This window comes from Gordionus sp. m RMFG-2023, chromosome 2, assembly GCF_954871325.1.
Source record: "Gordionus sp. m RMFG-2023 chromosome 2, tfGorSpeb1-WG-v2, whole genome shotgun sequence".
Lineage (NCBI taxonomy): Eukaryota > Metazoa > Nematomorpha > Gordioida > Chordodea > Parachordodidae > Gordionus > Gordionus sp. m RMFG-2023.
The window spans coordinates 12,396,167-12,416,692 of record NC_088776.1 but is presented as its reverse complement, the minus strand read 5'-3'; the positions used below and the strand labels follow the sequence as shown (position 1 = coordinate 12,416,692).

The 20,526-nt window shown below is 26.5% G+C and overlaps 2 protein-coding genes across 2 annotated transcripts; one reads left to right on the top strand and one right to left on the bottom strand.

Moving 5' to 3' along the window:
* Positions 1–15,692: 15,692 nt before the first annotated feature.
* LOC135924709 (EKC/KEOPS complex subunit TP53RK-like) lies at positions 15,693–16,876 on the bottom strand. Its single transcript, XM_065459810.1, has 3 exons — positions 16,655–16,876; positions 16,445–16,609; positions 15,693–16,285 (listed from the first exon to the last, which is right to left on the bottom strand). Exons 1-3 carry the CDS (start codon positions 16,839–16,841, stop codon positions 15,759–15,761), a joined length of 879 nt encoding a protein of 292 aa, XP_065315882.1. The 5' UTR covers positions 16,842–16,876; the 3' UTR covers positions 15,693–15,758.
* A 1,582-nt stretch (positions 16,877–18,458) lies between these two features.
* Positions 18,459–19,201, top strand: LOC135924840 (programmed cell death protein 5-like). The gene is made up of 5 exons (XM_065459965.1): positions 18,459–18,559; positions 18,602–18,710; positions 18,750–18,841; positions 18,899–18,970; positions 19,016–19,201. The coding sequence occupies exons 1-5, from the start codon at positions 18,506–18,508 to the stop codon at positions 19,058–19,060; spliced, it is 372 nt and encodes a 123-aa protein (XP_065316037.1). The 5' UTR covers positions 18,459–18,505; the 3' UTR covers positions 19,061–19,201.
* The last annotated feature ends 1,325 nt before the right edge of the window (positions 19,202–20,526 follow it).

The following is a 20,526-nucleotide window of genomic DNA, read 5'->3' as shown; positions in this document are numbered from 1 at the left end:
AATGGTATCCAATGGCTTTTTTTCGTTTAGCTTTGTTATAAAAAAATATTATGTCTTTCATTTCTCATAATCTTACCTTAAAATAAATATTATTCAAATTAAAAGTTATTACTGGACAAATACATCTCATATTTTTGCTCTCGAAATCAAATCGTATGTGACGATAAACTTCCCGTATTTCTTGATTATGAGTATTTGAAAGGACTGGACTCACTCTTATCTGCTTATGCGAATGATTTGGAAGGTTTTCGGTATAAGTAACAAAATTTAATAATTATTTCATATATGCCATGTACTTTGACTAATTATTTTTATTATTTGGTTTTTTAACATTATTACTAAAATTCCACTCTAATTTTATAATTAATTGGATTGAGAATATATAATATATAGACATAGAGATCCATTAAATTCTGCATAATAAATTTATATATAAAATTAAACCTTTATCATAATATATTTTAGAGTATTGAACAATTATATGCTCAGCGCTACCATAACTATTTTCAACAAATTTTTGCCAAAGAAATATCATGACTCTATTGATTTAATTTGCCCCTATATTAAAAAGTGCATATTAACCACCGACCCACATTATTGTTATTTAATTAACGAAGTCCTAATGCCAGACGTTCTAAATCTGATTTTTTATCAGATTTTCATGGAGAAAGAGAATTATAGCGACGTAAATACATTATTAAATATGATAATATCTAAAAATTTAAAAATTTTTCTAGGTATATATATTAGAATATTTAATCTATAATTAAAATTATTTGAAGTAACTTTTAAATAATAGTTGTAAAACCCTTAGTATTTTATTTAAACATCGATATTCCTTAACTATTTATCAATTAATTATCATTATATTCTTCCTAGTCATTTATTATAACATCTAATTTAGGAATTAATAATAAATATTAGAAAATAAATTTGTTGATATGTCATTTAGGTATATCAAATCTTTGAATACTTAAAGAGTACTACCATTAAAAGGTTATCATCTCTTGAATGGATCAAAGAAAATACCAAAAAAATTCTAATTGATCAGGTTTTTGATTTAGACAATACACATTTATGAATAACACAAGTTTGCAAAAATCATTTCTTACTATAATTTAATATTAAAACTCTTATCCGCCAAAAGCGATAGGGGTAAGTTAAGGGTGTATTTTCTCCTTCTTAAAACTGTTCTTTTCTAATTATAATAATTAAGGAAACTTACATTTAATAAATTTTAATGGAAAACCTGTATTTATAAATAATTGAATTGTTTTTGTTATATATAAAAAGTAAAACTTTCGCTTTATCAATTTTAATATAAAAATTATGATTTATCTAAATTTAAAAAAAAAATTAGGTACAAGATATAAATGTTACCATAGTTGGATTGAATAATCCAGAAAATGAAACTGATTTGACCGAGAAATATATAAATGTAAGCTTCATACATAACAAATTTTCTACTTTTTAAAAATAACATTAATGTACTAAATAGTTTTAGAATTGATTCATAGATAGTTCTCAATCGAATAAACATAATATAATATGGGGCGAGGGAGGGGGGGGGGATTGTTATAATGGAAGCAATGACTTAGTTGGCAATGCGAGAAAATACTTTGTTCAATTAGATATTGCTTTCGGCAAGATAAAAGATTGTTATTTATATTTGGTAAATATGATTCCTAGTTACTATTTGTGATTAAGACTCGATATAGTGGGATTCGATCCGGCAAAATGCTACAGCTGGGCTATTTTAAAGATTTTTTAATAAGATCAATCTTTCTCTATTAAAATCAATAATTTTTTAAATTATTATCATGAATAAAATTAATATTAATAAAGAAAATAAATCTTAAGCAAATTTTAAAAATCGATCAGCTGTTAAATCATGTCGGATCGGTTCCCACTATAAATCTAGCCTGAAGAAATTAAAATATATAATTTACTAGAGTTTTTTCGGGCAATTAATTTTTGCAATATCTGTTTATTTGTTACAATTTATAAGTAGGCAATGATATATGTAATCAGTTTATCAATTTACTAAACAACTCCAGAGTTTTGTCAGAGTGTACACCAGTCCTGTAGCCACGACGCGGCGACGGAGGGCCGGCTCTTCAAAAATTTGGCCGCCAAAACTTAGATTCCAAATTTGTTTCTAATAACATATAAAAAATAATACTCTCAAAAGTGTTTGTCTCCAAATAAACTTTTTCCCCACCTTCTCCCCTCAACTGAAGCTCCCTGGCTACCAAACTGAATGACATCTATTTTTATTATATATTATACTAACCCTAACCCGTCGCTGAACTCATTTCAATCTTAGCCCTAACCTATTCGTGGAGATGGATTTCTTAATAAAAACTGTCCCGAGCAGGATTTGAATCTGGTTGAAGAAGTTTCTCAATTAAAGTATCTAATCTCTGAGCCACACACTCCCCTCAGAAGCAATGCCTTTTTTGTGAAGAGAAGAGATTTCTTTTTTCTTTCTTTTTATATATTAGTTTTAGTTACAGATTTTTTTTTTAAATGTGCTTCCCTCTACACATTTCTAATTAATTTGCATGACAGTGTTCGCACCGACTTTTCGATGCTCAAATAACCGATATTATTATTTTTGACGAATCGAACCTAACCCATTATATATATTTAAACCAAAACCGATATTTATTATCCCTGAAAATTTTAATATATTTAATATCATCCTTGTGAAGGATAGAAGGAATGAAGTTCTTTTTTAATAATTTTTTACATATATTCCAGCAATATTGCATATGTCCCATATCATAGAAGGTAGATAATCGATTTGTTCACTGTAGTATGGTTGTCAATTTCAAAAATGAAAGAGTTAATATATATTTTTTGGCATGAATTTAATCGTGGTGGTGTGATAAGTATCGCAGGCTCAGATTAATGGTAATTTTTATCATTAAACTTTTCCTTAGAAAAATTTAACCATATTTAAAAGAAATTACTTTGAAATTTTTTTATAACTTACTATTTTTTGGTTGGGACCATTTTAAGATATCTTGCGAGAAATTGGGGAGAGGGTGCTAAATTTGTAATTCTCCCATTAATTTAACTTTATTATATACAATATAGGTTGATAACGGGGGATAATTATTTGATCAATATAATAAGATTTACTCAATTTCAGAAGGATAATATCAGGTATCTATTATTTTAATATAGGTTGATGTAAAGAAAGATAATTATTTGATCAGTATAATAAGATTGACTCAATTTCAGAAGGATAATATAAGGTAAATATTTTATTTATTCATATAATACATAAACTTTTAAATTAATATAGAAGTCCTAAACTCTATAGCATGAAGATTAACTACGAAAAAATAAGCAACAATATTTGTAAGAATCCTGATATTCATAATTGACTATAATATTTGATACAGAATTTATCATCTATTTATCATAGATGTTTACCAGGCTCTAAAATATTTGAATCATCTATTTATCATAGATGTTTACCAGGCTCAGAGTGGCCATAAAATAGTACAATTTAAAAATATCCGAACCCCGTCGGACTTAAAAAATAAAAACCTGGGTCCGGTCTAGAAGTTATTTTTAATAAAACCTGGGCGAGGATTGTGCCAGGTCGATATAAAAAGAATTAGCTAAAGAATTATATGATGGATTGTCTAAAATTAATTTCTACCACTCATATTTTTAATTTGCCTTTGAAATACTTTACAAAATACAGCTAAAATTATTGTAAGAAACTCAATATTAATCATTGGAAATAAAATAACAAATTATTTATATAGTGTAAGATCTCTTACAACAAAATTTAGCAAAAAAGATAGCCAGACATTTTGGAATCGTCTCTCTACAGTTAGATATATTCCATGAAAACATATTGAAAGGAATTTAGAATAAAAAATTTTTGGAGTTTCCTATACAATTTTATTAAATTTCTATTATTAAAAAATAGGCTATAACAACTTACCTGTACATATAATATATTAAGAGAGAATAAATTCTAAATGTTCTTTATTATAATTTAACAAAAAAATTATATTATATGAATTCGAGAACATTAGGAAAACACATTTTAATTAAAAAGTAGGTTAGGGTCAAAAAACACAATCAAAATTTTCATAAAAATAAGTTTACTTATATTTTGGTTGAATTACATGAGTGATTTCGGTTTATAAACATTTTTTTTATATATAATATAATAAATTTGGGTAAATACTAATATAAATATGAATAAGATTCCATTGATTTACTCATCAGGTCACAAATGAAATTACAGACTTTCAGTAAGATTGGTCTACTGCTAAATCAATTTTTAGTATGATCCATCTAGTCCAGAACTAATTACTATTTAAAATAAAGATCAATTAGTTGAACAAAATTAAATGTTTTTTAATACATCAGGACTCTGGAGTATAATTTTGAATATACGGGGATGTAAGACTCATATAATAATTTAATTGTGTGTTCATGTTTTTTTTTATTTAAAATTCATTGCGAAAATTAACGATAGACGAATATTTCAACGTTATGTAGTATACACCTGAAAAGTTTTTCCCATCAAAGTTTTTCCTAAAATTTGTTTAATTTATTTTACTTATCTTTGGGAAATATATGCTAACTTTTTTTATGATAACATTTAGATGTATATCCAGGATTTCTCCAAGAGCCGCTTTATAATTCAAAGTTCCCAAGGTTTTAAATCTATTGAAATGTGTATTAAATAAAAGTTATTTTTATTATTTCAGTGCGTTGAAATATTCTCGAATAGGTTTAGTCCTGTCTCATGAAATTTATCACTCGATTTATAATACAAGTGAGTAATATTAATATATTATAAATATAAAAATGTTATAACATTAATCAAAGGAGATGAATGAAGTTAAGAATGGACTAAAAAAGAAATGCAAGTAAGAAGTGGTGAGGGATTATTTTTAAAAATATTTTACCTTCAGACAAAAAGTAAGCATCTCGAGGCTGAAACAAAATATAATTAATTAGCTCTTTGAGACTGCTTAGCAGAAATAAGTGCTATGTGAGGTTGCTCAGCAAAGTTCAAGGCGCTTTTTGGCATCAGTCTTGAGGCTAAATTTAGCCAAATAGCCCCTCTAGAATATTTTAGAGTCTTTCAAGTGGATCGATTTACTAACACTATATATATATATATACTAGTTTTCATATTTTAAAAAATATTTATATTTTGTTGCATAATAATATTTAGATGATATTGTTAAAACAATTTCTTAAGATTAATATTCTATGTGGAATATTGGAATTAAATAAATGAAATTTAAAAAAAATGGCTATTTTTGTATTATATAATTTGGGTGATATTGCTAGTTTTTTTAAAAAATATTTTTTAATTTAAAATAAGGGTTGTATGTACCCCTTTTGTGTCTCAGTTAATTTAGAATCTTGTTAGGCCAACCGGATAGAAAAGGAGCTTCTAAAAATGTAATGATTGGGAAAAACACATTAAAAATGAAGGAACAGAAGAAACTAAGATAATTATATCTTGTCTATAAATATTTTTTACCCAACCATACGATTCTCTATAGTTGATCAAAGCCCCCATGAAAATGATGAGGATAAAAAAAAGTTTTTCGAAAGGGTCACGTGTTTATCTAATGAATATTCTAACTATACGGAAAAAGGGGGCGTCAAGGTAAAAAAATAAATTATATAAGAAATGAATAATACTGAGTATATACTTTTATTTACTTTATATTTAACTAATTAAAAATTATTTACTTTAAAAAAAGGCATTGAACCTAACCTAATTAAACTCGGGGGCTGTCAGGGAACTTTATCCACAAAAATGGAAATAGATAAGAATTGGGACGGTTAAAACAATCCATTTTAGAACTTTAAAATGATAGTAAGATTTAAATATTTATAATCTTCCATTAATACAAGATATATTAAACACTATTTTCCTTGTAATATTACAATTAAAATATAAGACTCTCATTTAATCTTCTATGGTGTGAACTAAAATACTTAAATTAAATGATGAGGATAAAAAATTGTATAACTAAATCCAACTCACCTCAATCCCATCACCAGAGACATAAACGGAGATTTATTTAGCCCCGAGAAAATAGATACAATTATATTTCTTCAGCTGAACCTATTTTATTTCTACAAAATGACTGGTATGCCAATTAATTACTAGTTTCGTAGCATACCTTTTATCGAATGGGCAATTAGAAGATAGACGTAATCTTTCAAAATCCCTTGGCTACAAGTAGCTCAAAGTTATTTCAAGTTCCAATGTTGGTCCACAATTATCATGGGAACAATTACGACTTTTAAATCACTCAGTTTGGATTCTCAGTTATGCCATTCCACCTAAAAATTAAATCCATTGTAAATATTCACAGGAACATCGTTCAGCACTCAGTCATGATTTATAAATCTTTAAAAAGGTCAAAATATATTTTAACTGGAGCACGTATGCTCATATCCCAAAAATACCAATGCAAAGTAGTATCACAATGATCCTTGGACAAACCCTCCCCCCCCCCTCTTTAGAATGAAATTTTTTCAATTAAATCTTATCTAAGGCTAGGCCTCAATTGAATAATAATATATCATATATTCGATTTGTAAATTTCAAATAATTTAGTATTGGTTTTTGTCATCATCGTAATACGAATTATAATTATATAAAGTAAATTTAACTAGCAAGTATTTATTTTTAAAAAATGTTTTTTAAATTAACCAAAACGATGTTTTATCATCCCCGTCAAAAAGGATTTAAAACGAAACTATACCCTTCGAAAAAAATCCGCCCTACCTGAGAGTAATTAAACAATCTCATATTTCTTTTCATATATCGTATTAAGGTTTTGCCAAATGAGATAGTGGAATATATTGCTGATAATGAAGGAATGAAGATAGCTTTTCAAGTATTATACTATCTTATTAATTTTTTTCAGGTTAAATAATGAAATCTATTTAGACCATGAATAGAATCAATATGGATAAAGTGAAACAAGAAGAGGATCAGCTATTTTTTAGAGCCTTTGTTCAAGTTTTAATTTTAAAAAAAATATATAAAATAACATTACTTTAAAGTTGTATTGCCATGTAATCCCAAATCAAGTAGCGAAAGTTATCGATGATAGGTTATTAGATAAATACAGGTAATAATTTATTAATTTATATAATTGTAATCCCGAAATTATGTTTAAAGGGTTATTGCAACGCTCAAGGAATATAAGCCATTTTTGACTAGTTATAAATGCGAACAACTTACTCAAGCTAAGGAAAAATCATGCATGGGACTTTTTTAATATAATTATTATATCATAAAATAAATATTGCCCAATTAAATTGCTTTTAAAATAAATATATGTATATAATATTCAATGATAAAAAGGCCATTTTTTTTAGATGCGAATCATCGCCAGTGCAGCGTCTATAATGCGGAGGTGGGGGAGGGGGTAGATCCAGTATGTTTTCAATCTTTTAGGGGTAAGGGGTATACATCTAAGGGAGACTGGGGAAAATAAATCTATTGAGGGGTTATCAATTAAAATTTCGAAATAGAGCAAAATATATTGTTGTAAAAATTAATTTGATACTTATAGACCTATTATAATATATTTATTGCTAAACATCAATCAAATGTTTATATATTTTCATATAATCATTGTCATTATTTTTCAAACAAAAATTATATCTTAATAATTTATTGATATATTTTAATATAGCTTAAGAGGGTTAGGTATTCTATCAGCAAACCCATATTCATGACAAACAATACAATACACTATAATAATGCATTCATCGTAAATGAGATAATTGTTTAAATCATATGTTATAAAAAATAATTCAATCACACTCATAATTTGATAGTTTGTATTAGTAGTATTGATAATTTAAATTGTTCATTTTAAAATAGGGGTTACCAACACAACTAAAAAATTGTTAATAACTTAAAAATATCGCTGCCGAATGTGGAGATTTTTTATATGGAGGGGGGGGGGGAGGGTAGATATATATTTTTAAGGGGAGTTTGCTTCCATTGAATGTTCTGTCATGCAGACGCTGAGCCGGTATAAAAAATCATTAGAAGGAAACCGTTATAATTTATTCGAGTCGTTTTAAACTCGTTTTATGAAATATCTTAATTACAATTTATGACTCCTTTTTTTACTGAGAATTGAAATACTTTACTTATCCTTTGAAGTTTTAAAAAGTAAGGATGTATTCTAGCTAGACTTAATTTTTGTTCTTAATTCTGAACTCTATTCAGAGAAAAGGACATTAATTTTTACGGTAATAGGGAAAAAATCTCGCCCAAAATAACAACTGCTGAAACAAATCTCAAGGAAAAAATAGAAATAAAATAACAAATTTAAGAATAAAACAATCTGTTGTAATAAAAGTCTTTGAAAAATTAATGTGCATAATTTAAAAATAAAACTACTAAAGAGAATTTAGGATCAAAATTAATCCTAACATTTTAATTGTGCGTGAATATCCAGTATTCGAATAAGATTTAGGGGAAGGTATGGGGGCGTAAAAAATTTGTTACTTAGGTAGAACCCAGAAAATTGGTCCGAATTGGTTTGAGCTTCCTCCCAGCTTATAGATTTAATAAATAGGGCACTGCTGGGCTTAAAGTCTTTTAAAATTAGGCCTAAAAAATTAAGGATTTTTTATTTAACCATATAAAAATGCGCTTAACTTTCATTTTTACAATGAAAAAAAAATTCATAAATTAAAATATATATCTTATTTTTTTAGTCACATTGTGTAATTTTTCAGAACATAATGACGTTTTTTAAAAACATGGTGCCTTTATTTAAAACTAGCTAGCGAGACTATTTGGAATAAAAATATGTGTGAAAAAAAATATTTTTGGGTAGTAATTGTTCTTATTAACTTAATTTTAATTTTTTTTAAAAAAAATAAGATTTTTTAAAAGGAAAGAAAAAATTTTAAATGTAGGGGGAGGTCGGGCAATTATTGGGCTTGACAATTATTTTTTTGTTGCCAATTTTTTGGGAACCAACGACAATCATAAAACATCTCTTTCATTATTTAATACAGAATGAAATTTGAGGTTATAATAAAATATATCCAGTAGAGTTATTAAAAGATACTTTTTAAATGTATCTAGATAATAGATGATTTAAAAGGGTATCTAGATATACACTCTTAAAATTGCATCTAGAGATAGATAGAATTTCCCCAAGATACATTTAAGATACTTTAATATTTGAACATGCAAGGTTTACATACATGAAAATGGGAATTTATTGTTAAAACTCTCAAATTTTGAAGTGATAAACATTTTTTTTAATGCAGTTTAATATTATATTTATATATAAAAATTAATTTAACTAAATGATTATAAATAATTATTTCGCTTTTAGTAGACAAGCATTCTCAAAATTTTAATCAGTATATCATCTTCCGTTTATCTTTTAAAGCATATTTTTACATTAAAGAGTATTTTGACTAACACTGAAAAGAATTGTTTGCGCTTATGAATAACATAAACATCTATATTGACAACTCTGCTATCTAGTAAACTGTAATAAGATTAAATTAAATTCCACTAAGAAAAAACTATACTGATCACTGTTTATTAACTTTAATAGAATGCTAGCAGGTATACTATAAAATCCTTAATTCATATTTTTAAAATGTTTTCAACTAGGCTATGATATAAAATTCACTTGCCGCTATTTTTTAATTTTAATAATAGTTTAGTATAAGTAATTTTATTTCACAGTTTTGCTACGGGTAGTAACTTTTTCTCTAAACAATTTTCATTTGTGGTATATTATTCAAATTTTTATAAAAAATCCTATTAAAAAGAAATTATTACCCCCTATTAATTATTAAATGATCTTATAATTAATGAAACTAATTATCTTACAAGAATTTATTTTAAAATTTAAATAGAATGGCTTATATAAAAAGTATTAGCACGTTCTTTTATAATAAAATAACATGAAGATCTGTAAACATGGATAATTATTTTCACACATTATGGAAATACGACAAGCCTGACTTACCCGATATAACGGTTTTCATTACAGATTTTTATTCGAAATCTTTTATTCGTATAATGGCTCATAAAGTAGTGCTCGGATTTTATAGTCAATATTTTAAGGAAAATTTACAAAACATCGACAACGATCACATATATATACCTCACGCTTTTAATGTATCAGCCAACAATTTCTACTTAATAATTCAATTTATGTACAAGGGCGAACTGCCCCCTTTAACATCTGATGAAGAGGTTAGAACTATATACGAAAACGCTATGATATTAAAGATAAATTTGCTTATCAAATATTTGGAATCAAACTTTTCCAATTTGATCGATATAAAACAAATATACAAGTACATACTTACGGCATCAGAAGCCTCCGATTCTGATATGCTCGAACATTACTGTGTAATTTTCGCGAATAATTTCAAAGAATTCAGCAAATATTACAGATTCATAGATATACCGTGTCATATCTTGTTAACCATATTAAAACACCGAAAAAGAGAGCACAGTGAGGTAATATTTTTTTTTAGTATCGTATAGCAAATTCTTGTTTATGCTTAACTGACTGGCTTTTGACTAATTTTCAAAACTTATTTTCTGAAATAAGATGGAATACTATTCCGACAAAACATGGAGTTTTGAAATTTAAAAAAAAAATATATAAATGATTTAAGTTTTAAAAATTAAGCGAAAATGTACTAAACCCCTATGACAGGTTTCATTTATAAAATATTATTTATAGTTCTATTAAGCGGTTTACCAATCTTAGAGACTGTATTAGATATTCATATTTATATAAGAACGAAATGACTGCCATTTTTTATTTTTTCAAATTTGGTTAAGAAAGAAGCTTTCATTGTCATCGTTAAATGGCTCAAAGGAAATAAGGTTGATGATGAAGATGTGGTGTTACGCTTAGTGTCGAATTTAAAATTGACAAATTTATCGATAGATGAGAGAATTTTTTGTATCCGATATTCCCCGAAGTTGTTCGAAATAAAAGAATGCAGAGAAATGATGCTATATTCTAATTGGTATATATATTTGCAAAAATCATTAAATCATTTTTATACGATATTTCTTAAGGTGCAAAATTATAGAAGAAAATGAAAATGCGTATGAGAAGCGAGAGTTATATAGATTTGCTTTAGAAACTACTCCTATAAAAACTTCGGTGGACAAACAATTTCAATATGAAACCTTAAAAGAGCCTACCATGAACAAGCATCAAATTATAGATAATAGGAGACCCGAAGAGAAAGTCAAGCTAATCGGATACAGGGATATCCATAATAACGACTACATATACACGGGAGAATCGAGTGAAATAGTTAACATAGTAGATTATTACAAGCCAGCGAATGTTTCTGGCTCATATGAACATTTTAGAGAAGGCACAAATTTTAACGATAATTACAATAAAATCAAATATGCGCATTCTACCCTTAAAGAAGATAAAATGGTAGGTAGGGGTGATTCGAAATGTGGGTCGGTCGATAAAGATATTTTCAAATTCGATTGTGCGAAGGAAGATCCATTTTGGAACGATTTGCTTAATGATTCCCGCTCCAGGGGGGATAAGAAAATATCCGGAAAAATTGTTAAAGGCAATGGCCACGAGAAATTTAATCCATTGGAAGAAGCCAAATTTTGGGACCAAAAGGCCAAAGTTTATAAGATAAGTTTCGACACTTCGTCGCAATTCGATAGATTCAGCGATGAAGGTTTATTCCATTAAATGATTGAACACCATTTTGAAATTATCATTATTTCGATTACAAGTCTGTTAAATTGGGATATGAATAACAATAAAACAATCATTCATTTAAGTTTCTGTTAGTGTTAATTCGATTTAAATTTGGTAAATATGCCTCTGCTAATACTTGTTTAATCCTTTTATAATGACATGAAATTATCTATATTTAAAGTTTTAATATGTTTTTAGAAAAAGGGTTTTACTACTGCTTTGTTTAGCATAGATTATTTTTCTTCTAAATATTAATTTTATAAACTAAAAATATTAACAAAATTTTGATATAAAGTCAACATAAAAATAGTCAAAGAAAAATAAAATTTTCTAATTTTCAATACAATTATATTTCGTTATGAAAATGGCAGCTCGGGTATTATCTGATAGAAATGTCGCAGGCAAAAAGATACCAGGTAAAAATAACCCATTTTAAATTTTTTACAAGGTGTTTAGGACAGGGAGGGATTTTTATTGTTTACATGATTACAATTTAAGATTATACTTGCATGTTGTGTTAGATAATAAAACAATTAAAAAAACGTGTTTTGGTTAGGAAATTTATAAACTAAAAAAAGGGCAATAGAACAAAATACTCTGGACAAAAATTCCCTAAAATGAAAACTATTCTTTTTTATATTAATTTGATGATAAAAAAAATATCATGTGTCAGGTGTAACTAGTATGTTACAAATCTGGATTGAGGAATCAACCATGTGGATGAAATTAAGGTTAAAGGGTAGCCAGATATGGGGTAGAGAAAATATATATTTTATAAATTAATAAAATTTGGTCCTTTCTCTCGAAAACTTTCATTCCATGCTCCAGGAAATTAATCGGCCGGTAAGAGCCAGTCACCATGCTTGCTGGGCCTGTTGCTTATTTTCTTTAACACTTTTCTATTTTTTTTCCCTTTCCAAACTTTAAACTTCAGGCTCATCACATCGCGCATCTCAATTCCATTCATTTTCCTCATTTAATAATTTTTTAATATACCTCTTCTGCGTCTCCTCAATCTCTTTGCCATCATTAACAATATTTCCATCTACATTTCTCCCATATTAAGCAGCCACTACTTCCAGTGTCGCTTTCATCATTTTTTAATGATTATTCGAATCATATTTTTCCTTCTTTCTTCATCTTCCAGATTAATAGTGAATTGACCCCTTTTCAATTCTTGCATCTTTACCACAATTCTGTTGACACTTCGTGCTATTTTGTACGCCTCTTTATCGCTCTCCGGCTTCACATTCTGTCATCTCTTATAGCACATTTTCTTTTCTTCTATTGTATTCTCTGTATCCAAGTTCAACCATCATGTCTTCCCCTGTCTTGGAGGCCTCTTTGTCCTATAGCAAACTTTACCGTTGTTTTCAGCCATACCTTCATCATAACTCACTTTTCGTTCATGTAAAATGCTTTGACAGTTCTTGTTTCAGTAAGAGTTCTTATATATTCATAACTAGATTCCAAATTTTAAGCCTCGGCGCATGTTTTTTTCTGTTCTCTTTCCCATCATTAACCAAGAGATCTCTTAAATTAAGGAATGTTGTGTGACACACTCCTCTCCTGGTATTACCTTCGCATTCTTTATATGCCTTGATCGCTTTGCCTTAAAATCTACTGTACTTTTGCAAATGGAATCGTAAGTCACCAATTTCTTATTATCTTCCTTAAGGAGTGTGTTACACAAGATTATTTGCATGGTATTGCAAAAATCTGGGAACATACGAAAGCTAAAGTCCCCATTACTTCATATCCCTCTGTATGTTCTCAAACGTATATATTTTTTAAATTATTATTGAAATACAAAACTAAAATGTATAAATATATTTCTCAATTATATATCTTTTCTTTTCATATATTAATATTGACGTAATATTCTTTTATAATTTGCATGGTAGTTAGTATCAATCATAATATATCCGAACAAAGGTTAAATGATATAATATATTTCAATAAATTTATTGAAATTACATATCCCTTTACTTAAATCAGTTGTTTCTGCATTTACATTTTCCTCTTAGTGTATCGGATTAAATCCTCCAAATCCTAGTCCAAGTTGCTCTTTCGCACATATAGGTCTACATCGTCAGCGTAACAGCCGAGCCTATGACATTGGTTAAACATACTCAGTTGGACACCTTGCCGTTGTGCTCATGTCATTCTTCTTTCACTTATTTTATTAGGATGGGTACAGTTCTTTCACCTTCGAGCAACTGCATCGTGTCACTGCTCAGCTTTGCTCTATGCCAAAATATCACCGCCAGGAATAGTTTTGTTTCATCTCTGCTTTATTTTATTTGATTATAAATCATCAGATTGCTTGTCACAGCTTGACTTGCTTAAATGTCTGACTGTTACCTAGCTCTGAATTAAACATTCAGATTAGAATAAAAATCCTGGGTGAAGTTCTTTGGTCAACGATTATAAGATATTGATATTTAATCTACAGGGATATAACTCTCGTGTTGGTACACGAGTCTATAGCGCTTGCCCAAAAATTTAACAATTATATGATTTCATATTGTTATATTTCTTCCCTATTGTTTTCTTCTAAGTTTTTCATTATCGTTTGACCATCCTCTTTTTTAAATTCATTTTACATTCGCTAATTAAAAAAAGGAATGGTTTTTATTTTATTATAATTTTTTTAAATCTTTTTTATTATTGAAATACAAAACTAAAAAGTAGGTTTAAATATCAGACATCTGAAGAGGTCAAAATTTTAAGCCAAGCTCGGATTTGAAAAAAATTATCATTTTCAGGCCAAGCCCGGGATATTTTAAAATCCGCCTTTCGTTATTTTATATAATTTTGGCTGTATTTTCAAAATTATAAGGGAGATTAAAAAAATGAGCAATCAATTATTAAACGCTATTTACATGATTTTCTAAATTTTGCAACTGATTATTAGATATAAACATAATTTTTTCCTTATATCGGCCCAGCTAGTATTTTTAATTTCTTAAGAAGTTCTGGGCAGGGATTAGGGTCCAGGTTTGCAGGTCTTTTATATATCTTTTCTTTCTGTATAATAATATTAGCGCAATATTCTTTTATAATTATTTGCATTAGATGTCTGCAAATAGCAAAATTCCTAGCTGAACTGATGGGAATTTAGTTAATGCCTAGCCTAGTTTCAATTTTTCACTAAAGTTGCCTGGCCCAGCCCTATTTAAATTAACACAAAAATAAACAACTTTTTATAATATTGGGGAGTAGTTAATTAAAAACACAATACTTTATTGATTATCACTTCTATAAAATATTTGAATTCATGAAACATTGCCCAGCCCTGCTCAAATAAAAAAAAATCAGCTGTTACTCGGACCAGCCCATGGGCTTTTGCAGATTTCTCATTTGTATAACCAATAAAAATTATTATATCTGAACAAAAGTTAAAAGATATAAACATAACAAAATCTAAAAAATTATATCTGAATGATAATATACAATTATATGGTTATTCTTAAAAATAATATTCATAAAAATATTAAGAAAATAATAATTTTTATCAATGTCTGAGTCTGTCTTCTCTAAAATAAAATATTAAAATAAAGATCTGAATCTGAACAACCCAAATTTTTGGCATTGTATTGGTCCATACAGAGCTTTAATATATTAATTAACAATTGTTACACCCCATGTTGTTTTATTTTGGATTTTTAAAAATATATAAAGTACATTTTTGTCTGGCATCTTTTTGTAATAGTGCTACATTTGTCTATATAGTAATCTAACTCTTGTCATATAATCTAAACTAATCTTAGCTCAAATCATGAAAAAGGTGAATCATAAGTGCCCCTTCATTTTACCCAAATGTGTAAAAATTTGTTATTAATTTATAGAATCTTCTTGAACCACATTTATATATTTATGTTCAAATCTTTAAAAAAAATTTAGATAAATAATGGTCTACATCTTTATTGATTAACAATTTAATGAACAAACTTTGCACAATTATACAATAATCAAATAATATAAAAATCATCCAACCATTGTTCTTTTTCTTCCCCTTAGTCTTACTTCAGCTAATTTTTTGAAAATAAATGAAGAAGCAGTTTTATTTGTGTTATAATTGATGCTTTTATTAAGTTTATCATTAATTATGATTTCATCATCACTAATATCACTTTCATTGTCATTTAAATTTGTATTCAATTGAGTTTGAAGAATATTGTCAACAAGAAGATTTGGGTTTGATTTTTTGATATTACCAAAATTATTATCAACTTCAGAAATATAAGCTTTTAATATGACATTTTCCATTATATCAGTCAAGTCTGAATGGGTGCTTATAAAAGCTCTTTCAAGAACATAGAGATCAACTGCCTTATCTTCTAAGATTGATGAAATAAAAACATTTTGTGAAGAATCAAAAAATCTACTCAAGCCAAAATCAATGGTAATTAATTCTGATATGGTGTTAGGATTTTCAGAATATTTATAGTTTTCGATTAAAAAATTTGATGTTGTAAGGTCTCCATGAATAATTCCATTATTATGTAATTTGCCTTTATTCATAGTTTTAAAACAAATAATATAGAATAAGATATAAATTAATAGGGCATAACATTTGAAAATAAAATTAATTAAAGTTGTATAATTAGACTTTATTGAATTAATTTGCATTGAAATATTAATATATATTGGCTAGGTTTATGTAAATAAACCTATTGTATGTCCTAATATATTTCCCAATCTTTCAATACCAATTTTATCATTATCAATATTGAATTTATTAAATGCATCTTTTACTGTTATAGCATTAGGAAAATATTCCATAAATATTGAGTGAGTTTTAAAATCGGAATTGTAAACAATTGGTACCTTTATATCTATTATATTTTACAAATGAAAATTAATAATATAGTATATCAAACTTGCATTGTGACATTTACTAAGTGCTTTTAATTCTGCTTTCATTCTTTGCTTGGTAATCATTTTATCTAGTTGTTCTATTCTATATTTTTTAGGAAACCTCTCCTTTTGTATAATATTCTGACCTAGATGATCAATAATATATATTCTACTCTCGGCACCTTGTTTGATTAATTTTTTTTCTGACATATGATTTAGTGAAAGAATGAGAATATATATATCTGAATGGTTGTGCAATATAAATACAGCTGGAACAACTTGGAATCTTAAAAAGATTCAATACTGATTTGATATTCCAAAAGAAAATACAAACATTTTACGCACACAGGTAACTATATGCTGCCCAAAAATTAATGAATAATTCTTCCATATAAATCGAACCCTTAAAATTTTTAACAATTTGATGGGCATGTGATTGAATTAGGAATGGCTTTATTAGTAAAAAACCTGTTATAAAAATTATCCTAGTTTAGCATGGCGCCATCCTTATATACTAATTTCTGTTGTACCCGACCCTGTTATTTTTAAAAGTGGAACCCAATTCCCTGAAAAAAAGGCGGTCAGTATTTGTGGCGTATTTATGAGGATCACCCTTCACCAGAGAAACAAAATCTAAATATCTTACTGTTTTAGTTTCAAAAGAATGTTTGTGTCTAATTAGTTCATATATTTTTATTAAAGGAATTTAATATTATAAAAGCTAATTCCCTATTAAAAGCGATAAGCTTTGAAAGAGACTAATTTTTTTGTTATAGATGAAAAGAATATATTAATATTAATTAAAATAAAATAATAATTATAATTATAATTATAATTTTTTTTTTTTATTATTATAGATTACTTTATTATTTATTCATAATCATTAAATTACAGAGGATTAAAAAATATATATTATAATGGATATATTAAAAATTAAATATAAAAAAAATAAATATATAATATAAATATAATCTATGAAGACATTAAAAAGGACTATTAAAAAAAATATATATTTTAAAAAAAGGGGGGAGGGGGTATATATCATCCAAGAGAAGAGTGAATACTTAAAAAATTAGACCGGAAAATAACCAGGGAAATCTGCTGGCGGCCAAATTTCTAGGGAAATTAACTGGCGAAGGTAAAATCCTTCATTGGGGTCCCCTGAGATCTGTCTCATAAATATATATAAATTATAATAATTATAAAAATATAATATTAAATTAATTTAAATAAATTTAAATAAATAATATTAATTAAAATAATTTATAACAATTATAATATTCGAATGACATTTTATAAAATATAGCGATTTCTACCTGTGACATTTTATAAAATATTCCATTACCTATTACCTTTTATAAAATATATCGCCATTTTTACTAAATTATTCTATTTTATATTCTAAGATAATATTATATATAGTATAAATTTTGTACATATAGTATTAACACAATTTAATTGTTTTTTAATGTAATAAAATGTTTCTTAATCTTAGCTAATCATCATGCGTTTCTAAGATTTTTAAATATTAGTGGCATGACAATTATCTATTAATAAATTAAAAACATATTTACCGTTTTATTTTTTTAATATTTAACTTATATTTCTACCTATACAAAAGAATGCAGAATTTAAATCATTATTCAATATTAACTTATATACTAATTATTAAATTTATCTATATAATAATTAACTACTATTTAAATTTATTAAGATGTTAATATTTCAAATTCAGATTTGTATATTGTAGCATAGCATAGCTAGTAATTTTAAGATAATCCTATTGTACTTGATATATTACCATGCCAATAATATATATCGAAAATTTAAATATTTAGCTCCATCTATTTAATAAATGTTATAAATAAAATATTATGGATTTATCACTTCAAAATGTTTCTGATCAAAATCTACAAAAATCTGAAAATGTTTTTAGCTTTGAATAAATTAATAACCTAATTATTTTTAAGAAACCAGATTATAAAAAGGATGAAAAAGTTAGAGAAAATGCTGATCAACAAGAGCAGTTAAGAAATACAATACTTTCATCTGTATTAGACCAAAAAGCCAGGGCAAGATGTATTTAATTATGATTATTCCTAAATTAATTCATTCTAGTGAGTAATATAACTCTTGCTAAACCAGATAAAGGTAAGGCCTTAGAGAATATGATTATTCAAATGGCTCAATATGGTCGAATTCAACATCAAGTTAATAATATGACTTAAATTTTTTATTATTGTTTCCTCTATATTTGAAATAAATAGTTAAATGAAGATCAAATGGTTAAATTACTTGAACAATTAAATCAACAGCAAAAACCAAAAACAATTGTAAAAGTATGTATAACCTTTAATAAATTATTTACATTAAAATGCCAATAGTTTGAAAGAAGACAAATTGATGATTATTCAGATGAAGATTATTAATATATAAAAATTTATTATTATTATAAAGTCAAGATGTGTTGTATATTAGAAGCCTTATAAATTTTGATACACAAATTTTTTTTAAATTAATTATATTATATAAATTGTTTCTTGCTTTTTGAATCCAATACTTAAATATTAATAAAAATATTTTAGATGCATTTTGGTAAATTAAATTTACTTTTTTTAAAGTATTTTTTATTTCAAAAGATATGCTGATACTTGATACAGTGTCCTCTAATCTTCCCTAAGCTCTTTAATTCTGAGACCCTCCTTAGAGGGTAACCTACCTCAGGCATCCCCTCATAAAAAGTTTGGCTAACTAATAAACATTTTATCCAGCTGTGTTTAATAGTTTAATTTTCACAAATACCATTATTTTTTATTTAAATAATTAGAGTAGAGATTTGGGGGGGGGGGGGGGTATGTAAATTTGTTAAATTTAAGGGTGTGGGGTACCCTAAATGGGCATGGTTTTATTGACCTAAACCCCATAAAATTTTAATAAAGTAATTAAATCATGCCCTCACAATAGTAAAAGGCACTGACTTGCTATCACCTTTAAATTTTAACTAAAATAGTGGTTAATATTAAAAAATGACTATTACCTTCATAAATTTTAAAAAAAACTGGTCAACACTACTTGGAATTTATAAAATTATATAAAAAAATTTTAGCTGATGAGGAAAGTAAGTGCTTTTAATCTTTTTTCTTGTGATTTAATTTAAATGATAATATCTCAATATTTAAACCAATTTTATATAAATTCTCATCTATTAACTAGGCTCAGGGCCAATATTCAATGTTTTTTTATAACTATAGTATCAGATCAATATTTGAAAATAAATTTAATTAAAGGAACCAATGTTTAAATCAAATTATTTTAAAAGATAGAGCATTGTTATTTATCTGAATACATTCAAATGGCTCAATTTAAGTGTTTTTAAACCCTACTTTTAAAAGTAGTGCACTACACTTACATCTATTTGTCAAAATAAAGTAGCGCCCTATTAGCTACTATTTTTTAAAAGTAAGTTTTGGTTACTTTTTAGGCTACTTTTTATAAAAAAAAATTAGAAATAAATTTGTTTTATTTTTGTTTATAATGTAATTGCATAGTATATAATATATAAAAATCAACATTTATAAATATTTAGATATAGTTAGTTTTGATTATAAAAAAATTCATGTAAAAAAACTATAATTTATGTAATAATAATAACTATTTATAGTAATATTCATTTTTTAAATTTATTTTGTTGTATTTAATAATAAAATCATTACTATCATTCACAAGTCTAAATCGACGATCAGAAAGTATAAGTTTTGCCTTACTAAATAATCTCTCAACACTAGCACTTGAGTGCAAGGCAGTATTTAATTTTATAAATATAAGAAAAATTTGTATTTTAGATCTAAAAAACGCCTCTAGATGATTTTCTATTATATTAGTATCCTTTATTTTC

What these genes read in the sequence shown, in the direction of transcription:
- LOC135924709 (XM_065459810.1), bottom strand. Translation starts at nt 16,841, where the DNA reads ATGTCAGAAAAAAAATTAATCAAACAAGGTGCCGAGAGTAGAATATAT. An exon ending in TAGTAAATGTCACAATGCAA is followed by an intron (nt 16,610 to 16,654) that starts GTTTGATATACT and finishes AAAATATAATAG; the next exon opens with ATATAAAGGTACCAATTGTT. An exon ending in TATATTAGGACATACAATAG is followed by an intron (nt 16,286 to 16,444) that starts GTTTATTTACAT and finishes CTATGAATAAAG; the next exon opens with GCAAATTACATAATAATGGA.
- LOC135924840 (XM_065459965.1), top strand. Translation starts at nt 18,506, where the DNA reads ATGGATTTATCACTTCAAAATGTTTCTGATCAAAATCTACAAAAATCT. An exon ending in CCAAAAAGCCAGGGCAAGAT is followed by an intron (nt 18,711 to 18,749) that starts GTATTTAATTAT and finishes AATTCATTCTAG; the next exon opens with TGAGTAATATAACTCTTGCT. An exon ending in ATGGTCGAATTCAACATCAA is followed by an intron (nt 18,842 to 18,898) that starts GTTAATAATATG and finishes TGAAATAAATAG; the next exon opens with TTAAATGAAGATCAAATGGT.